The sequence below is a fragment of the Poeciliopsis prolifica genome, unplaced genomic scaffold (genome assembly GCF_027474105.1).
Source record: "Poeciliopsis prolifica strain line A6 unplaced genomic scaffold, Auburn_PproV2 SCAFFOLD017, whole genome shotgun sequence".
Taxonomy (NCBI): Eukaryota; Metazoa; Chordata; class Actinopteri; order Cyprinodontiformes; family Poeciliidae; genus Poeciliopsis; species Poeciliopsis prolifica.
In genome coordinates this window covers 3,267,099-3,286,490 of record NW_026562392.1, presented here as the reverse complement: position 1 = coordinate 3,286,490, position 19,392 = coordinate 3,267,099, and the positions used below count along the sequence as shown (strand labels likewise).

Sequence of the window (19,392 nt, the reverse complement as noted above, 5' to 3'; positions counted from 1 at the left end):
TTTCCTGGTGCTTTTTTTCAATTTCTTCACCAGACTTCTAGCACACTTTCCTCTTGTCCCTGGTTTCTACTTGGCTGTCCGTCTTCATCCAGTGTATCGGCTGCACTCTGGCTGACCTGTGAAAAACCCTGTAGTCCGACTACAAACACGGACTCGATGCTCCTCTGCTGTGCTGTTGCTTCATTTGATCCAATCTCTCTTTAAGACTGGTCATTTGGAAAACCTGACCTCTGCTGCCCCTGTAAACTAGAAGAAGTGATACTTCTCTTAGCCTTGTCTGTAGCACTCATTTCCATTGGCTGTAGAGCTCACATCTTTTTTTTCCCCACCATCCTTATTTCTAATTTACCTCTGGTAGCCTCACACTTCTACCCTCTGACTTTTCCATTGTATTTCGGACCGTATCTGGATGTCGGTGGCCCCCACTGTTGGCGTTCTGCCGGTGTCCTGGCCCTCTCCTTTATCTGCTGTGGTTGTAGTGAATGCTCCTGCTACTTCTCACCCCTCGAAACTGCTCTGCGATCCAAAAACCCCTCTTAACAGTCAACATGTTTTCTCCTATGATAACCGATTGCCATGTTTCAGCCATGCTTTGCTTGTCTGAACAGGTGGTTTCCCTTTAGTGGGATCACTGACCTGGTAAATAATGTTCTTCAGCCCCAGCAAAAGCCCCAAAATGACAAGAAGCCCGAACCAGACGCGTAAGTAAGAACTCAGACCCGTCATGATCTGCTTTGAGCAAGAAAACAGAAATATAGTGACCACCAAAGGAGCTCAGTAGGCTGGTTTTAGAGAAAGTTTCTAAGATGTTTTTAAAGCTGCAGTATGTAACTTTTCTATGTGTATTTAAACTGTAACAATGTTGCAACAGCATGATGTGAGACAGATAATGGGCGAAAAAAAAATCAGTCCTCCTGGTGCAAAAATGCATCGCTCCTACTCAAAAACAACCAATCAGAGCCAGGAGGAGGGACTTGGCGCTGTCAATCAATCTCCAGTACGCTGCTCAATGCGCCAATGGTGAAAAAAAATCTCACTGCTGCAGGAAAACACTTTATCCGCCCTCATTGGTGGTCACGTTAACTAGCCTTAGCATTGGTAGCATGCTGTGCTTTGGTGAAATAGCTGTAGCTTAGCAAAGAGCAAGCAGGCGGGGATGACAACGAGATGGATTGGCAGCACTAAGCCCCTCCTCCCGGCTCTGATTGGTTGTTTGTGACTGCGTGTGGTGTTTCCTGCAGTTAGACTGGGAGCACTGGGAGAAGACAGAGAAACTCAATATTTATTTATTTATTTTTGCTTTTTTGTTTTGTTTTCACAAATTGTCTGACTCACTCAACACAATGATAATTTGAACAAATATTTTAAGAAGCATCTATTTTTTGAAAATGTTACATACTGCAGCTTGGAGAGTGGTTATTGGTGTTAGATTAGAGGCGTATCAAATTCTTGTTTGATAAAGTGAGTATCGGCGTCACACCTTGCTGACACAAACCTCTCGTTTGATGCATCCCTTTTTGTTACAGTGGTTGGGTAAGAAACTGTAATGTTCCGAAACAACAGACTTAAAAAAAAAATCTCTTTGTTTTCCATTCTGCTTTGTTTTGGCGTCGACTCACGTGCTGCGCTGTTTTTTTTTTTTTTCATTTAGCTCCTTTTTTTTTCTGTATTTTTCCGCCACTTTTTAAAAGATGTACGGCAGAACATCGGGTTCCACACTTTCGCTCTGCAAATAAATGCTCTGCATGTCATATGGCTAGGAACTGGAAGGTGAGTATGGCATGCAGAGGAGAGGTGATCAATGGAGCAGGAGCCAGGTGGAGACCAAATAACCAGAATGTGAGTGATGAGAAGACCAGAGAGCTGGAGAGCAGAGAGAATCAAATCAAAGGGAAAGAAACACAAACTCACAGACCAGTGTTCAGAGAACAGCATGCAAACAGAACGTAACACAAGAAAGACCCCAAAAACCAACAGGAGATAACAAAACTCAAACAACGGAGGTAAAAAAAATTAAATGCATGAAATGAAGGCAACAGAACCACGGAAAATCAGAAAGAGTCTCTAAAACTGAAGAGTGAAACTAAATGCAAGAAACATGTCTAGATTATAAAATAGACATGTGTAATCACCCAACTGGAATAATCAGAGCAATATCAGGAATGAAATAAAAACCTTATTGCAAACGCTATGCTAGAAAGAGTCACATGAAGAAATAATAATAATAATGCTAATGATAGTTTTGCTGTACAGGCGACATTCTTGGCATAAAATTACGGCCCCTATCATTTACAAATATCAGTGATGACAATTTGTTTCTGCCCCAGAGTTTCTAAATGAATCTTACGTAGCGCCCTCCGCTACATAAGAGAACAAGAAGTGTTACAGCAAAAACAAAGTTACAGCCAAAAACCGTTAACGCGGCAGGTTCAGGAAACCGGCCAAAGGTTTACCAGTGGAGTGTTCAATTGTTACATCAGGGCATCAGAGAGAGTATGTTTAGCTTTTTCCAGCTCCTTTTTGTTATGTTCAATTGAGAAAACGGAGGCCGTGTCACTCCGAGTGGGCGTTCTTCCTCCTGTTTTTCACCAGCGAAAAAAAAGAAAGAAGAGAAAAGAAAAAGACAGAAACCTCCAGATGCTAGCCAAACGTAGCATCAAGTTCCATTCCTCAGCAGCTAGCAGGATGAATCAATAATCTCAAACTGCAGCGATCAGCCAGAGAGGACGGAGGACTGGACGAACCTCAACGACTGGGGGAAATAAAATGAGGGCTTTTAAATTGATTCTGATATATTAGCTGAACCAATGTAATTAGGCAAAAAAAAAAAAAGGAAAAAAGTGAGACTTCGTTAACGATATTAGCTATACCTACAGTTTAGAGGTCAGAGGCTACGTGTGTCTTTAAAGATATTATGCCATATTACAGTGTAGCAAAAGACTGCGGGCTAAACCATTCCAAAAACATTTGACCTGTTTGTAAGCAGTTATTATCTCAGCAAATCATATTTGTTAATGTATCTTCTTTAGCTCCTTTGTGTTAGCCTCACCTGGCTAGTCGTATGCTGTGTTCCTTCATGAGGTTGAGTTCATTGCCATTTGTTTTCGGATAAGCCGAAAACATCCAAAGGTTTTGGTAAGCTAAGGCTAGATAGCAAGGTGGGAAGAAGACAGGGAGATGAGCAGCACCCCTCTGAGAGTAGTTCACAGCGCTAAGACCCGCCTCCTGGCTCTAATTGGTTAGGATTAGCATTAGGAGCACTGGGAGAAGGCAGAAGAGCTCAATTTGTTTTCACGCACATTATCTCACACCATTTTAACAAATATGTAAAAAAAAAACAACCCCAAAATAAAACAATTTTTATCCGCAGCTCTAAAGCCTTTGCTGCCTACTCCAGGGATAAACGGATTTCCTTATTATAATGTTAAATAATTACAAAAAATGTTTGCTGAAGATTCCCAGAAAGTTACAAACGAGTCAAACAATGGAATGAGTCAAATCCAGCTGCTGTAAAGACGTCACGTAGTTCACCCCGCCGTCGAGAAGCTGAATCTGTCTGCCGTCCAGGAGGACGGCTCAGGTTTCAGGCCGAGTAGCTGCTGTCTCATAGGTAAGAGAGCTCCGATACACAAGCACTGAGCTGGACAATGAGCAGTGTATGATTACTCATCAGCAGTCTCACCTGCAATTGACCATGTTTTTTTTTTTTTTTTTTTTTTACACAATAAGCACCCAGCTCCAAATGGCTAACGCGCATCAGCCGCCGCGGCGACCCGCGCCGCGTTTGTGCCGCTTTGCTGCGTGCCGTCGACAATGTGACCTGACCTGCCTGATGTTCCACTTGATGTTCTCTAAAGTGTTTGGTGGTTCTTTTAATCTCAGTCTGAACAGACTGATATATATATATATATATTTTTTTTTTTTGATGAGCTCGCTGTTGGAGGCCAAAACCTCCAACTGCTCTTTGAGTAGAGATGGAAGTTAGTGCTTCTCGGCATGCTGCCTGTAGAAACAAACAAAAAAAAAAATCATTTTGTACCGACGTGTGAGACAGGATGGAGTCAAAACGCTGCGGTTGCTTTTTGACCTTTGGCCTTCCCACGATCCTTGGCATCAGCGGCTTTGACTCAGCTGGTCATCAGCCGCTCTGTGAGTAAATGTGATTTAGTTCGAATCTCTTAAACAAAGCGCCAACACAAGTCGAATCACTGCTCGGTAAATACACAAAGGCTGATATAATTATCTCTTTAATCCTTTTGTGGATACAACGTGGAGCATGTCAGTGGCTCTTTGTCTAATGTTCTGATGGCACAGAGAGTCAGACGCGACAACACACACACACACACACCACACACACACACACACACACACACACACACACCCACACACACACGCACGCACGCACGCGCACGCACACACACACACACACGCACGCACACACACACGCGCGCACACACACACACACACACACACGCGCGGCGTCTTAAGGTGTGTGCGCCCGCTGGATTTGGGCTTTAAAGTGCCGGTTGTGGGAAAAGGAAGCGTGTTTATCTCAAATGCAGAACCTGTATGTGGTAAAAGGATCGCACTGCTCAATAATTCACAAGAGCTAATGAATGTTGCAGGGGATATGTGGGGCGAAACCACTTCTAATCGCCATATTATGAAGTCAGCCCAGTGTTTAGTTTCCAAGGAGACACTCAATTGACATGTGTCATGCAAAATGCATGTTAGGAGGCGCGTTTTCTGTTGTTGTTTTTATTTTTAGGGTGGAAGTTGAGTTTTTTTTTTTTCCTGTGCGATCAGGTGAAGTATATGACACAAAGACACACAGGAAGGCGGCGTTGATTCCTGCAAAGCGAGATGTGAACTTTTCGGCTTATGACCACTGACGACTGCCTGCAGGCAACGTCAACAAATAAATAAATAAATAATGTTGATTTTGATAACCAGCGGTTCATATCGACGGCGTTCCTCGCCTCGCATCACGACCGCCTCGATACAGACAGACGGCTGCAAATTATTCATCTAATACAGAGGAACCCGAGTAACCAGAATGAAGCGATGTCCTCAAACTTGGAAAGCAAGAACTGATACCCAAACGGCCCGGTTTGAAGAGATGCTGTGTCAGAGGGGGAGGTGGAGAGGTGGAGCTCGACTTATAAACCTCTGATGTAACGTGATGGGCTTCTGCTTTCAGGAATTCACTTCTCACCTTGGGTCACATCACTTTGTCGGCTCATTGTAGAGGTTTATGGGAGGAGTGTAAGTTTGAGCAAAAAACCCCAAAACCAACAAAAAACCAAAACCGATTTTCACTGTGTTGGTTGTTCACCTTGTTGTTAGGCAGTGAACCATGTCGTTATTTACATCGTTCATGCTCGGGATCCTTGAAAATGCTTGGATTCCAGCTGGGCGTTTTGAAGGTTGGGCCTGTGCTTGATTTCTGATTCACATGTAGTAACCTCTGTTTTATGTGTCTGCTGTATGAAAAATTGGCAAGAACAACTTGACTTGTTGTGTTTTCTCCAAAACAATCCCATTATTTTAAGTACATATGTAATACTCAATGTAATTAAAGAAATGAAAATGGTTACAAGATTCTCATTTTGTCCTGCGGTGTGGTTGTCCTGATAGGTGCATGTGTCATCCAGTTTTCCGCCTTTCCAATTTGATTTCCTAACCAGTTTTTTGTGTTTTACTTTCCGTGCACCGGCAGGAAGTTACACCAGCAGTTTGAATCGTACAAGGACCAGGTTAAGAAGATGGGGGAGGAGACTAAGCCAGCTCAGGACCAAAAGAGCGAAGCCCCGACCTGTGGAATTTGCCACAAGACGAAATTTGCCGACGGCTGCGGTCACATCTGTTCATATTGCCAAACGAAATTCTGTGCTAGGTGCGGAGGACGAGTGTCTCTGCGGTCAAACAAGGTAACACACACACATGCACACACACACGCCTCCAGCCTCATCACCAATACATCTCTACCACACATTAATGTCTTCAACTCTGCAGTTGAATCATGTTTTGAGAACTTAGCCAGCAGCATTTCTAATGACATCTTTACATTCAATCTGCTCTGAGACATTAGGCGATCTGATTCTTTACTTCTGATGAGGGATTCATAAAGTCTTTCTGTATTTTATAAAATTTCCCTCAACTTTTTTTTTCTTTTTCTTTTTTACATATGTTTTGTCACGTTACAAACACAAACTCTGTATTTCACTGAGGTTTTATGTGGCACAAAGGTGAGACTTAATTATGAAGTGGGAGAAAAAGCCCCCAAACAAACATAATTTTATTTTATTCTGAGAAATAAAAGACTGAAAAGTGTTGCATGTATTTGCATTTGCATTCAGCTCCCCTTAGTTTGTACTTTATAGCGCCACCTATTGTCATAATTACAGCTGGGATTTTTCTTCACCCGTTCTTCCATTTCTGGAAACTCGCACTTTTGTGCATTTTGTCTTTGCAAAATAGTCAAAGGTCAGTCAGATGTGTCGGATGTGAGCTGTGAGCATGGACTTTTACACCTGACCACTGACTGTCAAGTCTGAACTTTGACGGATAAACTACTCCGTCGCAAGCTCTTGCTGCGTCGTCATGGCAACGTCCCGACTGGAGTTCACAGCTCCGCTCCGTTATGAACTCTTTTGCCAGCATCAGCAGGTTTTTTTTCCAGGATTGGCCTGAATTTAGCCCCACCTGTTTTCCAGCGAACTCTTAACCGTCCCCATTAAGGAGCGCATCCCCTCAGCATGATGCTGCTGCTGCTGCCATTTTTCACGCTGGGAATGGTGAGTTTCTGTTTTCCTCCTCAGACGTTGAGGAGGAACCCCCAACTTGGTTTGATAGCTTGTGGAGCGAATTACTAATAGTTACTGTCTCCTGCCTTGAAACGCAATTGTTATCACTGAATTTTATTTTGGGATATCAGAGTAAGCGCGCAGAAAACACATGCATGCCACACTTTTCAGAGTTCTATTTATAAAAAAACAAAACAAAAAAACAAGTGAAAATCATAAACATTTGTGTCTATTGCATAAAACCACAAAAGAAATACACAGAAGTTTGCTCTTGGAATGTCACAAAATATGAAAACTTTCACAGACTATGAATAGTTGTGATAGAAACTGAATGGCTTGTGTTAAAGCTGTTTCACCACTAGAGGGAGCTCACTCTCCACCGCTGTTCTGATCACAGAACATTATATGATGCTTTCTTTTTAAATGCAACACTCTGTGTAGCTTACTGATGCAAAAATCTTTTCCACAGACTAACCGAGACATTTTAGTTTTGCACTAATTAAATGTAAACAAAACAAGTGTTATTTTGTTCCATGCGACTATCTGCTTTTTGCAATGTGTGACAGCGCCCCCAGGACCTGGTGACGCTCACGGTCTGTTGTTTCTCCCCGTCTTTTCCACTCCTGCCCTCCCAAAAACCCCCCTCCTCCCCGTCTGTATCCCCGCTCCTTCTCTCTGCTGCATTCCTGCGCTCATGGAATTGCAACAGGAGGACAAAGTGGTTAGCCAACATTTCTCTGTTTGCTTGGACTTCATCTGAAAACAAGCACTGTGATATGGCGTGGTGTGACCAAATACACATTCAGCAGCCATGATCGATTCGAATCAAAGTACTAGTCTCATCTGTGAGTCTATTCCACCCAAAAGATTATTTTGCAGTGTGAGCACACAAAGTTGAAATGAGTCTTTCTGTCCTGACTGTCGGCGGTTTGCGGAAGACAACCAAAAGCTACCGGAGGGGTTTGAATAGTTGCTCAACAAAGTGATTATGTTGTTAAGTTGGCAGCAGTGCCGTCCCTTGTGTTTTCAGTTGTTTATTTCCTGAAGCTAACCGAGGCCAGATGACTGTCATAACCATCGTTTGACATATGGAGCCGCTACAGATTCTGATTTGGTAACATAATGCAACAGTTTGATTATCGTGACACTTCCATCAATTTCTGTATGCTTTACCATCTTTATTTCTGTCATTTGGCTAGTGAATGTTCATCTGGATATGTAATGGTAAGATTCACTCTTACTTTCTGTGAAGGCTAACTTTTGAGTTCTTTTTTTTGCGATACATTTAAACACACATGATTAGGGTCCTCTGAAATGTCAGAGCTGTAGAAAGACAGAGACAGAACCCTGTCCTCCTCGTCCCCCTGATGCCAAACCTCCGGCTGTATGGCTGTCCATCATCCTCTGGATTATAATAGCAGGGAGATCGGTTACTGTTCTGTGCAGATGGTGTTGAGTAATGACAGCGACAGCAGGCTGACGATGGACTTCATAGGCTGTACCTGATAGGTCAGGACATGAGGTACCTGTTGTTGCCCTGCCTCCCTGTCACATCTGTCACCTCACAATGCAAACCGTTTCAGTTGACATTTTTGAGCTTTAGCTCATACTATAATGTTATTCCCTTGTCAAAAACATACCTGGAGTCTTGCCTTGATTCTTTCATGCATGTTTGGGAAAATCCTGTCATCTCCTGTGGCAACCGTTCAGCTGTGCAACACGTCAGGGTGGATTGAGCTTCGTCTTCGCGGCTCAGAGCTTCTGTTTCCGAGTTCCCGCCTCACAGAGCGGGTCTCTCCTCCGCGACGCCCCCGCTCAGCTCCTTCAGACTAGCCAGCAGCAATTATCAAACACCTGCTGGAACTGTGCATCTGTTGAGCTCATTATAGGAGCTACTTTTCATTGAAATGCTGGTTGAAATGCTGATAAGGGGTTAATCAAGGAGCCATATTGTGACGACTTCCTGAAGATGGAGTTTCAGAAAGAGCAGGAGTTTTTAAAGAGACAGAGGCCCAGTTTGAAGACATTAATTGCACTTTTGTTGAAGTCATGTGATATATACAGCATTTTTATAACAACTGTATCATTTCTACACCACAATTCTACACCACTGAATTGTGGTGTAGAAATGATGCTATCCAAAACTGCCCCTTTAATACAAATTCAGAGCATTTTAAGCATACATGGCGATTACTGTGGGCAAGGAAGAATCTCCATTAGTGGTCTGTGTTGCATCAAATACGCCTCATACACCAATTTAACTGAGCATGAGAGTATAATACAGAAGGAATGCTTAACTCTCCATTGTAGGCAGTAACAGGAGTTAACCAGTGCATCTCCTGGGTGCAGATGCTTTAGATGATGAGGTCAGTTCGTGGCACAAAGAGTTTGCTGAGGTGGAAAGCTTTTTATGCAGAAGTGGACGTTTTGAATTCACAAACTCTATATTCTTCAGAAAGACAAGCGCGCAACATATATTATTAACACATCAGGGCCGCTGTGTTATAAAATGTGTCTCGTTTTGTGCAGGCGCGCTGGTGGCCGCAGACGGACAGACGCTTTGTTTACTCTGGGGCCGACAAAAGAGCACATCTTTGTGTGTCCCGCAATCTTGTCTAAAAGCTTGTGTGTCAGTGAAATAGGTGGCGGTGGTGAAATCCGTTCTTTTTCCATCCGTCTACTCTTTCGCTCCAGCACAGATGGTGACAGCAGTGGCGAGAGAGATCTTGTTCTGTGAAACGCTATTGAATATTCACAAGTCTTTGTGTCGGCGGCAACTAGCCGAGCTCTGTATGATACATCGGCATGCAATACATTGGAGAGGAAATTATTGTGAAATTAGTGGTACAGGGAAAGATGAGGGATCTGCTGAATTGATTTTAACTAGACTTGTTAAATAGTATTATTTTCCATTGCAAAAGCTTGGTTAGTGATTCATTTTTTTTGGGTTGGAAGTTTAAGAGTTCGGTCCTTCTACCAAATTATTTATGCCTTCAAAATAACTTGTCATTTAAGAAACATATCTGTTATGTTGGTTATAAAGCAAAATAAACATTATGTTATAGTTGAGACAAGGCAAACTATTTTTTTGTAATTATAATTTTCTTCTGGAGAGAGTTGGTCTCCACCAAGGTTTTCTTGTGTTGCTGATTCAGTTCATGACCTTCACGTACAGAAGTTCTTGTTGCGGTGTTGTGAGGATGTGTTTTGCTGGCCTTAGTGGCGTCTCTGCTCTCTGCAGATGATGTTTGCCTATTGGCTTCAACACCTGCAGCTTTTGCAAGAGTAGTTTGCAACAGAGTGTGAAGCAGCCAGGCTGAGAATCGTTATCTCCATGTGTCTTGCGTGACCTCTCTGGGTCAGACAGGAGGTCCCACACCAAATGGAGGACGATACATATCTCAGAATCTTGGGAAAGATGGAGCAGGTGGTCGATAGATGGATCGGCACGACATCTACAGTGAGGAGGAGGCTGTACCAGTTGTGGTGAAGAAAGAGCTCGATTTAGCAGTCAATATGTTCCCACTCATTTATGGTCATGGGTTGTGGGTGGTGACTGGACTGACAGAAGACATAAAAACGACTGAAATTATTTTCCTCCACACGCTGTCTGGGCTCAGCCTAGATCGGGTGAGAAGTTCCGTCATTCAAGAGGGACTTTGAGTCGAGTTGCTGCTTCTCCACATCGAGAGGAGCCAGTTGAAGAGACTTGGGCATCTGGTTTGGATGCCTCCCTGGTGAGGTGTTCTGAGTACGTCCCACCGGCAGGACACGCTGGAGGGGCCGTGTGACTCAGCTGACTTGGGAACACCTTGGGATTCGAGAGGAGCCGACCCAAACAGCTGGAGAGAGGGAAGTCTGCTCTTCTCTGTTGGCCCTGTAACCCAAAGCCGGGTTAAGTGGAAGCTAATTTATGGATGGAAAGTTCTGTGGATTTGGTGTTTGGAAAAAGTGTTGATGTTAACTTGGGAATAGAAATAGATAGTGACCTACATTTGTTGATATTTCTTTTGATTGGCTACACATGGTTAGAGTATTGATGTAACTACAATATGGGAAAAAAAGATTCAGAACTTTTATTTTCTAGTACGAGTCATAGTATAGTCATACTTTTTTTTTTTTTTAAAGAAAATGAAGTATCAGTACTAATACATACCAGTTACTAGGAGGTGAGATGAGAAAAATCCCTGCGTCCCTTAAACTCTGTGCTGCTGATGAGAGACAGCAGCGTTCAGAAATTAGACACACATGAACAACAAAACACTGTTTCCCATTTACCAACTTTGTCACTATATTTAGAAAGTTTTCAGACCGAAATCGTAATTGGCAAGTAAGCCTTTTTAAATATCGGAAGTTGGCTATAAAACTGCAATCGGTGCGCCGCTCCCTCTGGGCAGGTCATCACTGGTCCCTCCTTGGATCCGTTCTGATGGACGCTGAGCTTCGCAGACCAGGAACACAAACGCAAACGCTTCAGTTTGTGAATGATCCAGTCGATACACACTGACGTTTTGCTAAATTCCTCCAAATTCTTATGTTTCCTATGTTGTCTGGTTTGCACACAACAACTTCTAAGACAGATTTTGACCTCCAACCTAATAGGTGCTTCTTCTCTCCATCCCTTGTGCGTTGGGGATGCAGAGACGATGCACATATTAGGTTATTAGTTGCTTATGGAGATGAAAGTGTTGCATGACACCTCACCTGTCAGTGGTCATAATTTTATACCTAGTCGGGTGCAACTTAAAAGCATTTGTGTGCATGTGAAGAAGCCATTGTACCACCATCAGCACCGTGCTGCCCTAAAACCGAAAAAAACCCTGAAACGTAATAATTGCGGGATTTTATTTATTTATTTTTATTTATTTATTTATTTTTATCTGCCAAAGTTTGGAGGAAACGACGGATGAAAGCAGCGACGGTCATTCATGATTTGTTAGAGGGGAGAAGAAAAATAAATAAATAAATAAATAAATAAACAAATAATCCGACATTAACAGCACAGGCTGAGTCTGCAATTACGCAAAGTGTCTCTGTGCAAAGCTGACGGCGTTCCGCCGCCCAGCGCGTTTCCGCGTCTGTCCATCTGAGAGCGCGAGCGAAGCGGAGAGGAGCGCGAGCGGAGACTCGTCCACGACGACGCGGAGCCTCGCCTGGTTCGGTTCGGTTCGGTTCGGTTCGGAGCGCCCAGCAGCACCGAGACCGGCGCGCTCTACGTTTTCTGCTCGGATGTCTTTTTTTTTTTTTTTTTTTTTTTTTCATTTTTTGTTCATTTTTTCCGTCATCACGCTGCATTTAGAACTAAAGGCGCTTTTGTCAATCGAATTGGGTCGATTTGAGTTTAACCTTCAGTAAAGAGGGGGCGGAGAAGAAGAAGAAGAAGAAGAAAAAGGAGGCGGTAGGAGCTGTCCGCGGTGCTGAAGGTCGGAGCAGGTTCTTCTCTTTGGGAGCTGCGGACTCTCTCTCTCTCTCTCTCTCTCTCTCTCTCTCTCTCTCTCTCTTCCTCTCTCTCTCTCTCTCTCTCTCTCTCTCTCTTCCTCTCTCTCTCTCTCTCTCTCACTCTCTTTATTTCTCTCTCTCACACTGCAAGGACTCCACAGCGTTTCTGCTCAGGCATCGGCGGCACCATGGGTAAGATGAATGAACGTCGCGTTTCCTGCCATCGTTCTGCTGTTTTTTGTTTTGTTTTCTTGAAGTAAAAAACAAAACAAAAACATGCATTCAAATATGACCTATATGTAAAGTGGTTTTCAGAGCGAGTGTGTGTGTGTGTGTGTGTGTGTGTGTGTGTGTGTGTGTGTGTGTGTTACTATTAATAATAATAATAATAATAATAATAATAATAATAATAATAATAATAAATGTTGGGTTTATGTGGGTCATAGAGCGGGTCTGACAGACAGCCATTCCGCCGGATCTCTGCGCTACAGCACCATCTCCGCTTGTTCTCTCCCTGCCCTCCTCTGTATTGCTGAACTTCAAACAAGGGACATAAATATTCATCGAGTCTATTATTATTACAAACGAACTCCCTAAAATTAGAAGCTCATTAAAATGTAATTCACCACGTGCAGGCTGTCGGTGGCATGTGAATGCAAGTGTTTCCTCTCGTTTCCTTCAAATGTTCTTTATCTTCTTTCAGTTGAAATCTTTATTTATATGTGTGTTTTTTGAAAAAGAAAGAAAAAAGTGGGAGATCAGAGCATTGCATGAGTACTCTGTCACTTTAAATGATTGGTGAAATTGCAGTTTCCTCCATTGCCTTGCTGGCTGATTGAAATGCCTGTCACTGCAGCCCATCATGCTCATGTACTCCCCTCCCTCCTCCCAGCCACCCACCCAGCTGGGGCAGCAATTTGCTCGGGTGTGTGCTGGACAGGATGTCTGTTGGCGGGTGTGTTCTGGAGCTGGACTGAGTCCAGACGCTGATGTTTGGAGGAGCGCTCCACTTGCAGAACAATGGCTGTTCACTGTGTGGCTCAGTTCAGCTAAAGGAGAGTAACGGTAATGCAATACGATCCCTATGACACGCCGTTTACTGCTCTATGAATAATGCATCCCGCCCAATGCTTACCTCTCTCCTAATTTTAGCCTTTATTTTTTGTTGTCTTTTGCACACATGAAAACTTTTCTTCTCAGCTGGATTTGATTGTATGTGCCGTAGACCGGAGTAAATGCACGCATTCGGAGCAGCAGCCGACTTAACTTTGAGCTCTACACTTCATTCAGGGTGCTGATATGGCTGAAAGCTTCCTGCTGATTGATTCTAAATCCTGGGTTAAATAAGGCTGTAGTGCAGTTTAATGGCCACAAGAGAGAGCTCATTGTTCTCGCTGCAAAATCCCAGCCTCCATAGGCTCCAACGACGACGTCTCCATTCTTTTGAGCGGGACGTGGAGAGGACGTGGCAGAAAGCTGTAGCATGAAACAGACAAGGATAGTTGCTGTGAAATGTTTTCTTTTTTTTTTTTTCTCCCCTTAAAATCTTGAGCTGACATACTGTGTGCAAGGCGGGGCTGCGTATGGGATGTTATATTAGATGATGATGTTTTATTACCTTCCATACAGCACGGATCTCAATAATGAATGACCTCCGTTCCTGCTTTAGGCAGCTTTATAAGCGCAGATGTATTTTTAGGAGCAGTTTTCATTTTCTTCTTCTTTTTTTTTTTCTTTTGTTTTTTGCTAGTGTCCCTGAAACCATCACTGGATCTGATGAGAAACCATTAGAAGGGAAATTATTTATTGATCTCAGGGTTCTGGTGTTTGTTTCTCTTATTTCACTGCCTCAGTAAACATCGCCTCGAGCATTAAACATAAATATATTCCCTCTCCCCCACCACCACTCTCAACATGTAGAATGAACCTGTTTTTCTTTTTTTTTTTTTAAAGTGCTGTTATAATAACAATAAAATTAACAGGAACACTCTGAGAAATGGGCCTGTCTACAAACCACAGCCACCATCCTCCAGGCTGATGGGAAGTGTGAGTACGCGTGTGTGCGTGTGTGTGTGTGTGTGTGTGTGTGTGTGTGCGCGCGCGTGGCTCGGGAGAATCCAGGGCAGAATGTCTTCAGCGAATGTATACACAACTCGAGTGTGTTACGGCTGCTTTATTTCACAGCGCATGAATCTGCGGTGAGGATTCTCTGCGAACATGAACTCTCACAATTCACTGTCCCGCTTGAGCTCCACCTGTGTCTGGATCTTATCCCCACCTGACCTCGTCTCTGTGTTTTGCGTCGGATTTCAGCGTAGGAAGCAGATAATCCGTCTCAGCTGCTCCCAATTTTAACGGCGCGTCGAACAGGAAGGTGTTCTCCCTGTTTCATTCTAAACTTTAAAGCCACAGTTGGTGACATAGTTTAATTTATTTAGTATCATAAAGTGCAATCCATTTTAAACCATATTTTTAATTGTGGTTGCTTCAAATAAATAAAACAAAAAACTACTGGAAAAGAAAAACAAATCTAATAGTTGATGTAACTTTCATCTGACCAAGCACGTAGATAATTGTAAATTTTTTAAATGTTTTTTATCATTTGCGTATAATTGAACATGTTTTTTATTTCTTATCTTATTGTTTTCTAAGGTTTCCCCTGATAACTCGCCCCGGTGGTTAGGCGTTTGGCTCACTCATCCAGCAGCCTGTTGTGTTTTAGAGTTAAAAGATGCTTAAACTTGACAGGAAATTTAAAAATATCACTTAGTAATTATGTGTTGTTGAAAAATCTGAAGATTAATATCTGAACACAAACCATAAAGTCTTAAAAAGTGCAAACATGAAAAATAAAAACACTTAAAGCAGTGTTTAGCCAAGTGGAGGCACAAGTAAAGCCTGGTGGCCCACCAGGCTTATAATACACTGCAGAAAACCCTGGTTTTCATACAATGAAACATTTTTAATATTAAAATTAAAAATGTTTTATTGACTATGTCGTTTTGATACGAGTACTTGTTTTGAAGTAACTAAATATGTGAATGGTAATCATTATTTTCATGTATGTTAATGGTTTGATATTTGATACAACACAACCATCTTTGTCACACTTAATTAAATTTTTAAGAAGTGATCGCGATCATAGTTTTGAACGTTGTGACGAGAATAGCAGTTGGCTCTAACCCATATTTTCTTCACCACTTTTCCATCATAACAATACTTGTAGTTTCGGATCTGGGTTGAAAATAACATTTTAAAAAATCATATAGAATGTTGACATGAAGTGCAGTCAGAGTTTATGCTAGTGGCTGGAAACATCACTGCCAACCAGGGCGTGAACGCACAATGCTTGAAATATAAGAAGCTAACAAATATTCCATCTCAGCAGTCTTTGTGATTGCAGTACAACACACACTGATATTATAATGCAGACATTTGCATAACGTCATACTGCTGAACAGAGGTAGACTAGCTGTGATGGATTCAACAATGGCTTTATGTTGGATTATTTTGACTTAAGGTACGAGCGGGATTGAAATGTTTTCTTTTCTGGTAACTGCATCATGTGTCACCAAGTCTGCCTCTTCCAGTTCTGTTGACCTGATTTTTAAAAGATGAAAACCAATCCAAATTTTACGGGGTTTTCCCCGTTACGCTGTTATGTTGGCGCTTCGTCGGATGTCCCGGTGCGTACCTCGGTGATTCTCGGGTCTCAACCGAAGGCATACGGTGCGCTGCAGAGTTCTTTGTATAGCCCCACTTAAACGAGGCAGTCACTGTCTTAGTGTGCGCTTCCCCCGCCCCTGGGAGACATAAAGTGCAATTTATAGCCTCCCTGCTTCCATTGTGTGTCAGCACAGTTACAGCACATCTGTAACACTGATAGCTGGTCATAAATGTTGTCTGTGGCAGGCTCAGATAGTAGCATGCAAGCTGCATGTTGAGAATATGTTTGTTTTGTTGAACTTGTGAGCCAGCTCAAGGTGTGTAAATATATATATATTGAAAAAAAAGAGGCGCTAATTAAATTGAGCTATTTATGCAATCCAATTTACAGAAAAACAACAGCAACCCTTCTTCAGGCTTCTAAGTATTTTACTGTTTCTCTCTGGACTGCTGCTGGTTCTGTTTCTGGCACGTTCTTGAACGGGAGCATGGCAGCAATGTTGGGCCTGAAAACACAAATATCAGCCATTGCAACAGAGCTCAATTGTGTTTAAAAACTAAAAGTATGAAGCTGGCGTAGTCCCAGCCCTCGATTTAAGAATATCACCCTTCTGTCACTCTTGACCTCCATGATCCAGCAACTCCGAAAGCTTGAAAAAATGAAGAAATTATGAGCGAATTGAAACGTGAACTAGGTTTTAAAACTTTAAGCTATATGCAACTCCTGCAGATCTTTCGTGGATACATTTTTTTTAACCTATCGAGGCTTTTTGGAGAACATTCTGCCTTCTCCTCATAGATACTGAAATTCAAATAACTCAAAACTACATGTATTTTTTACCAGTTATTGCTCTTGGGCGGAAATGTAACAAACTATAACTGGAAACCAGATGTAGCAGACAGTGACCACATGCATGCTCAGGAGGAGGGATTGCTGCAATGTCAGTGATTCAGTTTCAGTTGACTGGACTTCCTCAGCAACATAACTTCTTAACATTTAGCATTATAGACTGAATATGACTGTAGTTTATAGTGGCAATCGAACTAGGATATATTACATCCAATTTAAATCTGCTTGCATAATTGTAGTGATTTGACTATGCGTGTCTTATATACTGTAAATCAGATTGGTTTGTCTTGTAAAGTTCTTTGAAAGGAAATGAATGTGGTACTGAAATAATAAATAAACTAAGTTATGTAATGTTTTTTTTTAAAAAAAGTTTATCGCTATGATCGTGATTATGTAATTAGCTACCTTGCAGCGCCTCTATTGGGAAATGATAGCCTTGCTTGGCTATCAATAGCTATTTGTAAGCGTTCAAGGGCATTTATAAATAAAATTGAGCAATTTCTGATTAAATACCCATGTCGCGGCACCACCTGATTATCAGAAATCGATAGCCAAACCACTTTCAGTCGACGCAGGCTTTTATTCTACGAGTACCAGCTGGGATCAGGTGGAATATCATGGAGGAGTAGATGAAGGAGAGTCAGAGCCGTTCTCAGTCAGCAAGCGCTATTAAGAATCTATCAAAACAAAACCCCAACTTCACAGCTAATAAACTCTGACTGTCACTGAACTAGCAACCTTCAACTAAACTATTGTCAAAAACAATGCAGCGATATCAAACGTGTGCATGTGTAGACGCACGTGAGTGAGCAAGGTCATGCTAACTAAAAGACAAGATGCTACTCAGGGTGTATGTGTCAGATGTAGCAAACAATATGGCAGATAATATTTGCATCGCGCTAAGCAAAGGAGCTAGGTCTGCTAGCAGGCTCCGGCAGCTAGCTTTAGCGACTTGGTCAAAGAGATCCTAGAGAAAATTCCCTTGTTTTTGTAAAGTTGCTTTTTGTGGAAGAGTATTGTTATTCTGTGACTGGACCCGGACAACTCCAGTACCAGGTCCATTCCTGGGTCAACATAGAAGCAGTATGTCAACAGTGGGAATGGTGCAGTGTTTATACTTTGAAGGTCTGGGTTCAGTTCTGCATTAGCAGCTGATTTTTGCTCAGATGCAATGTTTTTCCGAGGTTGGGAGGTCTTTCACTCATCCAGTGAGATCCAGACAGTTCTGCAGCGTAGTAAAGGCATCTTTGCATCTTTTGGAGCTCCTTCATCCAATATGTTTACATCATACCCAGATGTGAAATACTATGAATTCTGGGATCTTGAGTGATTTTACCAGTTCCATTTGTTCTTAGATCAAGCAGTCAAGCATGTGTCTTTGCTTGTTTGCATTCGTGGATCCCAAACCTCACATAAGTACCCTGCTCACTTCCCCTTGATTTTCTTCTTCTCAATCTTTTTTTTTGTTGTTGTTAATATCCACTTCAGTTTGCGAAAGGGAGGAGATACGAATCAGCCTTTTGATTCGTATCAAAACTGTCATCTGTGCGGGCACTGGCCGCACAGATGACAGTGGTTTAAGTGAGCTCAGTTAAGCTATAGAAATAACATATGGGTCAGTTCAGGGCCAGCCCATACCAATAACAGTAATGAACTGAGTCAGTGGCGGGACAGTGACAGGCGAGGTTTGTGGTGCCGCATTAAACTTTTTCCTCCTCTCAGCTGGCTGTTTGGTACGCTCCGGGCTCTGTCCAGCCCAGAGCGTTTGGCGCAAAATTCAGGTTTGCGCCAAAGCTGAATTTTAGCGCAATCGAACGTGGAAAAATGAATTCAATAGTGTTGTGCCGTTACAAATTTATTTACGAAGAAGAACATTAACCAGTGTGAGAGTGTGTGCCGGATGGACTCACAGTGTTTGAGTTTACGACAAAAAAAAAAAAAAAAGTCAATTTGAAATTGCAGTGCTTCCATTTCTAAAGATTCCAAGAGCTGCTGCATGTGTAAGATGTTTCATTATTCATTTCTTCAACATAAACTGTGGATTTATATTAACTGTGTTGCTCCAGGGTAAATAAAAAGCAACTTTTTTTTTTTAGCGAGGTTAAAAGTAATTTTCATCCTACAGCAGTGATTTGATTGGTGATGTGGTTATGTTGCAGTATTGAACGTACATTATTGCGCCTTGCAAAAGTGTTTTTCTCCTGTGGATTTTTCCTCCCCACACACAATCTCCGTAGTCTTTCATTGTGACGGATCGACACAAATCAGCACATCATTTTGAAGTGAGAGGAAAAGGATGTATGGTTCACAAAGAACTTGTACTCAGCCGCCTTTCCTGTGGTAAATTAAAAAAAAGCATAATCAAAATGGGCATAAGACTTGCAGCTGTCATAGCAGAGCAAAGCGGTTGTATACTTATTGACTCATGAGTGGCAAAATGTGGAAACACATGCCACAGACACTGATGTTTAACCATCAAGAAAATAAACCATGTGTTACTTTTCTTCCGCTTCACAATAATGAGCCACTTTGGTCTGTCACTGAGAACCCTGATAAAAACAAATTCTGGTTTGATCGAGACAACACGCGAAAGTTCACATGGTGTCAATACTTTTGCAAAGCACTCACGTC

The 19,392-nt window shown here is 42.3% G+C and overlaps 1 protein-coding gene across 5 annotated transcripts in view; it reads left to right on the top strand.

The window, feature by feature from the left end:
• rims2a (regulating synaptic membrane exocytosis 2a) overlaps positions 1–19,392 on the top strand; it is a 138,608-nt gene that overhangs the window by 20,085 nt on the left and 99,131 nt on the right. For 3 of the 5 annotated variants that reach the window (XM_055042213.1, XM_055042216.1, XM_055042214.1), the window contains exon 3: positions 5,720–5,930. In XM_055042213.1, coding sequence (XP_054898188.1) covers positions 5,720–5,930 — 211 coding nt within the window. Of the gene's footprint in view, positions 1–608; positions 702–5,719; positions 5,931–7,515; positions 7,528–19,392 lie in introns of all 5 variants that reach the window. The other 2 variants (XM_055042210.1, XM_055042212.1) reach the window with 2 other exon arrangements.